The sequence below is a fragment of the Electrona antarctica genome (assembly GCF_951216825.1).
Source record: "Electrona antarctica genome assembly, chromosome: 17".
Taxonomy (NCBI): Eukaryota; Metazoa; Chordata; class Actinopteri; order Myctophiformes; family Myctophidae; genus Electrona; species Electrona antarctica.
This window is the reverse complement of record NC_136798.1, coordinates 11685514-11694862: the sequence shown is the minus strand read 5'-3', so window position 1 is coordinate 11694862 and position 9349 is coordinate 11685514. Positions and strand designations below refer to the sequence as shown.

The following is a 9349-nucleotide window of genomic DNA, read 5'->3' as shown; positions in this document are numbered from 1 at the left end:
AAAAATAGTCATGTGAATCATACGTAAGCTAAGAACCTAACAGTGGAATATCTATATAATAATACTGCATATACAATATAGAGTGCTATGTCTCCAAAACAATATTAAACTGACTTAATAAATGTCTGCAACACAGTGTGTTACATACTCGATGATGGTATGTATTATATATGATACCGTGACTATATTTCTATATATTGTATATTATACAAGTGAAATCTGGCGACCAGCCAGTGCCAGTCAAGTGCGGCCGGCAGTACAGCTGCCCGTTCTGGGGACCCACATAGGCCAGGCCTCTCTGGTCAGCCAACCAGCCAGGCCTGGCCTGGGTCCCCCCACCCCCAAACCTAACCACTAGGACAATCAGGGATTGGCCGTACTGCAGCTACAAGACTCCTCCCCCTTCAAGAGTCTTGGGCGTGGCCACAGAGCTCTTCGCTGCACACGGCAGACCCTCCGGCGGTGACGAGGAACACCGAGAGGCACCCAGCTGCATAGTGTCAAGGACATCACAGCAACATCCTACCTAAGAAGCGAGTGCATACTAGATCCCAAAAATGGCATGTTTGTTGTTCTCAAGACACTGCATGGATGCACTATTCCCTTGCATGTGCAACAGAGGTCCTGGGGAGGAGACCACAAGCTTCGTTGCGAGTCCCTCAGCTGTCGGCAGAATCAAGAAGTGGCCTTAAGAAGTGATCTCACAAGCTTCAGATGTGTTCACCTCCGCTCACTTGACTACTGTGTACAGTGACGGTTACAGCCCCAGAGTTGCTTCAAGACACCTTGCAGTTGATGGTGACGCAGAGATGGTTTGGGGAAGACAAGTTGAGGGAGTGCATGAAAAGAAAAGAGGCTGCCAGTGCACAGCAAGCTCCATTGTCTGTTTGTACCACCCTGATGTTTCCAAAATATTGTGTGTCTGTCTATGAGCCATCAGTCTCTTATTACAGTCGTCTTGGGCGGGTGATGGTCGTCTATAATAAGGAGGAGAACACCTGGCATTGTGGTTGCAACAGCTCTTGCAGGTCATGCGCTCACAAATACATTGCAAAGTGGCACCTCTTTCAGGAACATCGAGACCTCTTCAGGCGGGTGAGATCAACAGAGCATTCATTGCAAATGGAGGAAGAAGTTGGACAACATGGAAGTGATGAATCGGTATACCCTCCTGAAGGTGAGATTCTGAAAAGGATGGTCGAATACATATTCAACCGAAAGAAGCTTCCAGCTGTACTGCAAGAGGACTTGCGGAAGAGGAAGACTAAGGAGGATTACCCGACACACTTGATTCCTCCCGAGTCCCAGTGCTCCATCTGTCCTGGAAGGGTGCCCCTGAGTGACTGCATTAAGATCACCTCTCATGCTAAAATTGTCACCACTGACGGCATTATTGAAGGTAAGTTTAAATCTAATTGGCGTAAATCTGATTTAAGTCATATATTAAATTTAAATCTTATTTTAAGAACTAATATACAGTATTATCTTTTAGACATAAGTACATACTGCAAGAGGTGTCCCATGATTGGCATGTACTATCGGTACCAAGAGTTTGCAGATGGACTACATAACTTCAATGACAGCATACTTCTTAGTCTTCACTTCTGTCTCCATTTGAGGTCTAATCTGCAGGTTTGCATTTTTCTTTAATTATGCTGCAATTATCTACAGTGTAATTTTATTTCTTAATTGAGTTGGTCAACAAAATGGTTAAATATTGTTTCTTCATTGGAATTTAATCCTAGGTATACATGCATAGGAGGCAGAGTGAATGCCTTACAATGCTTTGATGTTGCCTTCCCTTTCAGACCAACCAGTCTATTGGGAGTGCTATTCTGGCTCTAGAATATCTTACAGAGAAGAAGTTCCCCTTGGCTGATTCACTCCATCACGGGTACCTGCATTTTGAGGCTCTATCTGAGCATGACTACAGTTACAACTGTGTGCGTTGTGGGGACCATCCACCAGTTGTCGTCATGGATCTCCATAGAAAAGCTGTGTTCAACATGTCTGGTAAACATTTTGGCTTTCTCATAATCATAGATGGGGAGGGTGTTTATAGTATAAGGTCACTACTACACAACTTCCCTTCCTAAATTCATTTATTTTTAAATGTGCAGAAAATTATTGCTTTTATGTGATTGTAAGGTTCTCTGTGGTGGTCATAATATTGATACAAGTCTGTTATTTGTAGCCAGTGACCTCAAAATGCCACCTGAGGGCTACAAGGGAAAAGTGAATGTGGAAGAGTTCTGGGATTCTGTTGGCAAGCAAGAGATTGCCAGGGGGTTTCTTACTAGTAAGTACAAAAGATTTGCTGACTTGCACTCAACAATGGAGATGTAAAACTTTATTGAAAAGATTCCTATTGATAAAAGTTTACAGTACACTCTTGTGCATTTCTTTCTTCCATTAAGGTAATAAGGAGAATCCTTTCTCTGTGCCACCATCCTACGAGTACTGGGCTCCTTGGATTGGTCCCAAGACCAGGAAGTCTGCAGTTGTGTTGAACACTGAATTCCACAAAGTTCCTACAGCTAGAGTTTCTGTTAATGAGGCGGAACTGAGTGTAACTGAGAGTCGTCTTATTGATGAGCTCATGAATAAACGGGTATGGAATATTGTGCATGCCTGTTCAGATTTACACAATGGCAATTGCAACAGAAATTTTCATTACATTTAAAGTCTCTGCATTTATTATTACCCAGGCTGGGGTCATTCGAGACCTATGTAAAGAGTGTGGCCTGGATACTGTTGGCTCCAGAAACGACCTTATTCAGAGACTGAAGACTGAGATGTCATCGAGGGCTGGCTATGACAAGATCTTTGAAAAGATATGGGGTGCATCAGGTATTTCTTACATAATGCATGATTTATTTTCACATTTTGGTAACACTTTATAATAACTAGGTTCATTATAAGTTATAAGTACATAATTAAGAAACCGTTAACTATTTAACAAGTCATTAATAACTAACAGTTAAGGACTTATAACGATGACTCATGGATAGTTGACTACTTATGATGGATAGTTATAAAAATGTTTGCTCCATTTATTAATAATTTATCTCTGTCCAGGTGGCTGGGCAGCTATACTTTGCCCATGTGGCATTGTGTACAGCTTGAAGGTTCTACTCAGGGGAGAGAGCCCAAGGGACTACGCAGATCTCCTTCTGTCATGGCAGCACATGCCTAATGTTAGTGTGTATGACTTTGCAAGAGGTTTGGCTAGGCACACCAACTTGAGGTCACCCATCACCTTCAGTCCACATGAGGGGCGGCTGTTGGATCCAACTCCTGAAAACATCAGAGATGCCAGAGAGGGTAGAATTCATGTTGATCTTCCTTGGCTGTCGGAAATGCAGAATCCTTCTGCTGTTGACTGTCATCCATACACAGGCTCCAAAGAGCATTATGCTCTGAGTGACAAATTCCACGAAGGCAATTCCACAGATCCAAAGGATGTTCTGCGAAGTGTGGGTTTGGTGCCACAGCTGTCTGGGCTTCTCAACACACAAGTTGTAGAACAGTTCTTCGCACACATGAGGAAAGCTAATTATTTCCTCAACAACACGGCACCAGCAACCTACATCTTCATGTTAAGAAATATGTTGCATCACAGAAACGCCAGGCTGAATAAGGAGACTACAACACGCATTGAAAACACCTTTGGAAAAGCGGTCCAATTCAATGTATACAGCCCGGCAGTCATGGGTACTTATGTTTCTCTTTTTAATTAGAAAGATTTCATGTTAAATGCCCTATCTTTTTGTAAATGTGCAATTTCCCTCTGGCAGCCTCCTCTGCTGTAGACCCCCTGCCAGTTTCATCTGATGTACAAGACCACCTGCCAGTGTCCTCGGGACAAGACCCTGTGTCGTCTGATGATCTTGTCCAAGGGATTCTGCCAGAGGATCTTGTTCAAGGATCATGGGACATGGATCTGTCTCCACAGGATTCACTGATGGATCAGCCATACCATGCAGAACCAGGTGACAGATGCAGTGGTATTGGGCATGGTATCTCGGCTAATATGACACACTTTTTTTTCTGTAGCTGATGCAGTCCTTTTTGTCTTTCGGTTTTCATCTTGTTCTGTCAGTATGTGACGATGGCTGCCAGGCTCTAACATCACCTGAAAACATCCGGGGAAGAAGAGACTGGGACTTCGCTTTCCATGGGGGACAGCAGACACTGGTACAAAGAAAAAAAAAAGAAACCTGTCAGACTATGTGTTGTGACATTGCTACAATAATGTGTACAATTTCTTTCCTTGACTGTTAAAGCTTGACTATGTGCTGAATGGGAAACGTTCTCCTGAAGAGCACATTATTGATGTCGGCGCAATAACTTTAAAGCGCAAAGATTTCCTGACTTTGGGGTTGGAGAGGGAGGTGGAAGGTGAGTACTATATCTCTGCTGTCGGGAGGAAACCACCTAACTCCAAAATGTTCATTTTTCAGGAAATTAAAACCTTATATTTTGAAAACAAAGCAATACAGTCTCATCAAAGTTGGTGTTGTGACTTTCTATATTGTCAATGACTTCCATGAGAGGAGTAGAGGTGGTGGAGTCCAATGGCCTTAAGTGGTTTTGTCCAAAGTAATTTTTACTACTTTCCATTGGTTCAATATTTGCAAAACAACACACAGACATAAAGGGTGTTCAATAGCACTGATTTATGCAACAACAAAGAAATCTAAAATGGACTTAGGAGGTTTCTTCCCGACAGCAACGATATCATGATCTCAAAAGGCAATGATCTCAATTTTCTAAAACTCAACTTATGCTTCATGCAACTTTACAGATTGTCAACTGCTGTCTCACCATGATCTCTGAGATTGCCAGATGTCGAGTAAGTTGTGTTTCTTAAGAAATTATTTAAATGTTTTTGGACATATTGAAAGGTAGTATGTATTTACAGGGAAAGGATGTAGTCACCATGGATGCGTATGTGGTGGCGTCATGGAAGGCACCATATGATGACGATCCCTTTCTGTCCCTACCGGTAATTGATCATCAAACTTATCTGATCAATATAAATGAAAGCTCTAACTTCTAAAAACGTTGTATGCCAGTCTACATTAAAACTTTTTTTCCCTTATTCTCGTAGGATGATGCAGCTTCTAAAGACCTCATCCTATGCCCGACATGGAAACCAGGACACTGGATGCTCAGTGTAAGGCTTTTTGCATGTCAACAAATGTAGTCTTTATAACTTTGTACTTAGGAAAATCTCTCACTTTTCAGGTTATTTTTAATGCAATTTTGGCCCGAGTTCAAAAGTTGGCCCTCGAGTTCAAAAGTTGGCCCGACGTTCAAAAGTTGGCCCTTAATTTCAAATGGCCCAATTACCTTCTATGAGTTGTACAGCTGCATGTGTTCTGCTGGCATGACTTGTATGCTTGGTTGCATGTTTTATGTTGCATGTGTGACTTGTATTGCTTGGTTGCATGTTTTATGTTGCATGTATGACTTGTATTGCTTGGTTGCATGTGTTCTGCTGCATAACTTCTGTTGCTGTGAAATGCATGCACTCTTGAATGAGTTGGGTATTTCTTTCTGTTCTGTATGGCTTTATAGGAGAGTGAGATCTGGACTGGTTAAAATGTATGACATTTTATATTTCTAACTTACACCCCATCTTAAGCATGGAACTATCAGATGAGTTTAAACGTAACCACGGTAACCGTGCTGATATCATACATTTGACTCAATCCATCAAGTCATGTACTTGTAAATAGTAATTACATGTTTATTTTGCAGTAAAATGGCTATGAAAATGGTGCCTGGGCTTTTGACTGTCATGAAGAATAAGGTAGTAATAAAGAAATTATGTATACTGTATTCATCTACTGTAGGTGTATTATGCGTTAGACTTGAACCATTCTGTTTCTTCCAGAACATCCCCCTACAGATGGATGGACTGTGTTGTGGAGTCTTCATGCTGATGGTAAATTAAATTGACACACAAAGCTGTTATTACTGTACTTATTGCGTACTGGTTATTGAATGAAAATTACATTGTATGCTTGAAATGTGTTGCAGTATGCTCTCCACCTGGTGATTGATGAGCCATTTGACTTCAGTTTTGTGAGTTGAAATTGTACACATTTACACACAGACATACCAAAGATAAGGCTGTGGTGGTGTCTGCTTCTGATGGAGAATTTCACTCTCGGCGGGTAAAAGAGTAAAATAATGGAATGCAATTTATTTTGACATTTTTAAGTCTCTGAATCTAACCTAAACCTTCTTTCTAATATAGTCAAGGAAGGAAATTTTCCCATTGGTCAGATGATGCACTGAAAGTGCGGGAGGACGCAGACAACGAGGCATGTTTCTTAATAGCGCATGAACAAGTTGAAATTTGTATTTGTCTGGTTACACTTATTTTACTGTTCTGTAAAATGACCTGTTCCCTATGTTAAATTTTAGGATCATGACTGTATGGCTGCCTCTATTGATGTCTGCATCTTCCAGAAAAGGTAAGTGATGGGACAAATTGTGAAATTTGCAAATATCACTTAAAGGGGAATACCACTATTGTTGTGTGGAAATAAGAAAGTCCCCCCCATTCTGTGTTGCCTAGAACTGGAGGTCTGAAAAAAAGATGTACTTCATAATGTTACTGATTTTATTTTTTCTTCAGACCTCCAGTTGTAGGCAACACAGAATGGGGGGACCTTTGTATTATTTCCACACAACTATAATGTATATTAATGGTAAAATGTTGAAAATGAGTGGTATTCCCCTTTTTAAGCAAAAATTACATGAGTGCATATGTTATTAGATGGTGGTATCCTGAACACGCAAACCCCCTAATGGTCCAGTGTCAGAGGTGCCAAGGGTGGCTCCACACACACTGCGCTGGAATCGCAGTCCCAGTGGACAGTTTTTGCTGTGGATGTAACAAGCATCCCCATTCACTGGAAAGGTTTGCAATTTGTTTTCTGGGCAGTGTTATAAGCTTGTTGGTAATTATGGGATAACAAAAGGGATTCTATTTCACTACACTAATGTTAAGAAGATACAATCTCACTGTATACATGTATACATTATTGGTTGTCAGTTAATTATGTCTATCTCCCCCAATTAGACAAACGAGTTGGTCAGATTCGTAAAAGGAACGCTACAGCTGTCCAATGACCTAGACCATATGGACTTCATCTTGGATGTGATGCTTCCTGAGGTATGCATCATGGACGAATGAATAATGTATAGTTTTTTGGGGCGATAGTTCAATGTTTGATTTTAAAAACGCCTTAACAATAAAGATAATTTAATGTTCGTTTTGCATCATCATTACATCACCTAATCATAGCCTCCTCGATGTTGTAAGATGATAAGAGCGCCCCTCACTTCACATGGGAGTGATTTTTTTGTATTTTTTTTTAAAAACTTTATGTAGTACTGTTAGACATGTTATGCATCAACAATTGATCTTTGTATTTTGTTTCTTTGCAGACTATGATATACATACTGAAGAAGCTGGAGGGGTTTACCAGATTCAGATCAGAACAGGCCCTCGACATTTATTCTTTCACTTAAGATAACATTTAGTCTGTCATAAGTTGTCACCCACCGAGTTGATTTGGAAAACGGTTCACAGAAAGTTCGCTTTTAAAATAGTTCGCAAATGTCACATGGCCACATGTTGAGATAGGTTGACAATCATAACTTCCCATTTAGGCGGGGGAGATGGTTGAAGGGTGCTCTGTGTGTTTTATCAAACATTATTTGAAAATAACATTATTTGAAAATGTTTGACACAGGCTCTAGTGAGGAATGAGCAAAGCAAAATTTCATCAGCTACACAAACGTACTGTAGATTAAATGTAACAGTTGTTTTTTTCAATGTTCTTTTTTCTTTTTAAATAATGTACAAGACGGAATGGAAACATTGTGCCCCCAAGAGCTGAATCTTTGCAAATGTCTGACTCTAGTCACTCTTGGGATGTTGTCACTATGAGGTTTCCAACAGTATTCCAGTTTTCATTCGGGGGATGATGCTCAGTGACATTGCCAATGTCCAAAGGCTCCAGTGAAATTTGTTCTTTATGTGACTCTTCGCTGTCTCTGCTTCTCTGCATGCATAAGGTTTTGGATGAAAGTGCACATTTAAAAGCCAGGACCTGGAACGGGGGTTGCAAGGCTCTGCAATATAAAGTTGTGACCTATTGAAATAAGTCGAGATGTCTCACAGAGTTTGAGTTAATAAAGTGGTTAACTTTGATCCTGCCTCTGTGCCTGCTTTGAGTGATGTTTGTATTACCTTTTAATTGCCAAATCAAATGTGCTTCAGACTTGATGGCAAATTTATACAAGGTTAACTTATGTTGTGTACAATGTTCAGAATTCAGTCCGTATAGCATTAAAAAAAAATTGTAACGGTGGTTAAACCAGTTATAAACTTTTAAGCAGTTTGTAGTAAACGGTTTGTTCACATTCGTAAACGAATAAAGTGCTACCAGTTTTCTTGAAACATTGCTTTGCCTTTCTTTAACTGGATAATGTAATAACTTAAGACTCTACAGTAGGGCTTATCACACCTGCTAAAAGCACTCATTTGGAAACTGATGTATGATGCTGACCATGATACTGATATATTGCTGACAAGATACTGACTATCCCTAGGTGTTAACACAGGAGATTTTCACCTGGACTATACCATTTTTGTATTATGGTATATCTCAATGTTTCTGATGTCTGTGGGTCTTTTAGTACCTTCATGCTTGCCATGTATTGCTGTACTTCAATACCTTTTTATATAGATTATTTTAAATTGGGTAAAATATAGAGTTTAGTAATGAGATACTGTGTGTGTGTGTGTGTGTGTGTACACTGGACAATTGAAGCACCATTTAAGACACGTGCATGGAACCCCTGGACTAGGGATGAACTATGATTTATGAAATACCTAATTTATCTTTCCCCTTCTACTAACCAATCTGTAAACATGTATTTATTGAATAAACACCTAGATTGGCTTTCCCACAACTTGCTCCTGAGTCTGTGTGTCTGTCTCAAATAACTGAGTTAATTAATTTGTGAAATGAATTAGATTAAGATTTATAACACAATTAATGCATGCTTGGATGACCCACCCCATACTCTCATCCACTGCACTATCTATAGCCCTATCTGGATGGGGGGAAACGTTGGTTATTGCCTTAAATTAAAAGGCTGCCTAATTTACATAGGCTCAAATCACAATCAGAGAGACACCATCCTACCACAGTGGATGTGTTATGTGAGATGAGAGAGATGAGATGTAGCCTACTTTATTATCCCTGCAGGGAAATTGATGCATCAGACACAATGTGAAATAAACAGAAATCAAACAGAC

The 9349-nt window shown here is 40.2% G+C and overlaps 1 protein-coding gene across 2 annotated transcripts; it reads left to right on the top strand.

Moving 5' to 3' along the window:
* The first annotated feature begins 556 nt into the window (after positions 1-556).
* LOC306940402 (HMG domain-containing protein 3-like) lies at positions 557-8194 on the top strand. Of its 2 annotated transcripts, XM_079525461.1 has the most exons (21): positions 557-1399; positions 1493-1632; positions 1809-2013; positions 2195-2299; positions 2418-2611; positions 2709-2850; positions 3079-3714; positions 3798-3992; positions 4103-4197; positions 4287-4401; positions 4808-4855; positions 4925-5008; positions 5114-5179; positions 5767-5818; positions 5903-5953; positions 6049-6093; positions 6269-6335; positions 6439-6488; positions 6794-6937; positions 7100-7192; positions 7468-8194. In XM_079525461.1, the coding sequence occupies exons 1-11, from the start codon at positions 796-798 to the stop codon at positions 4837-4839; spliced, it is 2463 nt and encodes an 820-aa protein (XP_079381587.1). In that variant the 5' UTR covers positions 557-795; the 3' UTR covers positions 4840-4855; positions 4925-5008; positions 5114-5179; positions 5767-5818; positions 5903-5953; positions 6049-6093; positions 6269-6335; positions 6439-6488; positions 6794-6937; positions 7100-7192; positions 7468-8194. The 2 variants fall into 2 exon arrangements, with proteins under 2 accessions (XP_079381587.1, XP_079381586.1); XM_079525460.1 differs by having other exon boundaries at positions 557-1632.
* The last annotated feature ends 1155 nt before the right edge of the window (positions 8195-9349 follow it).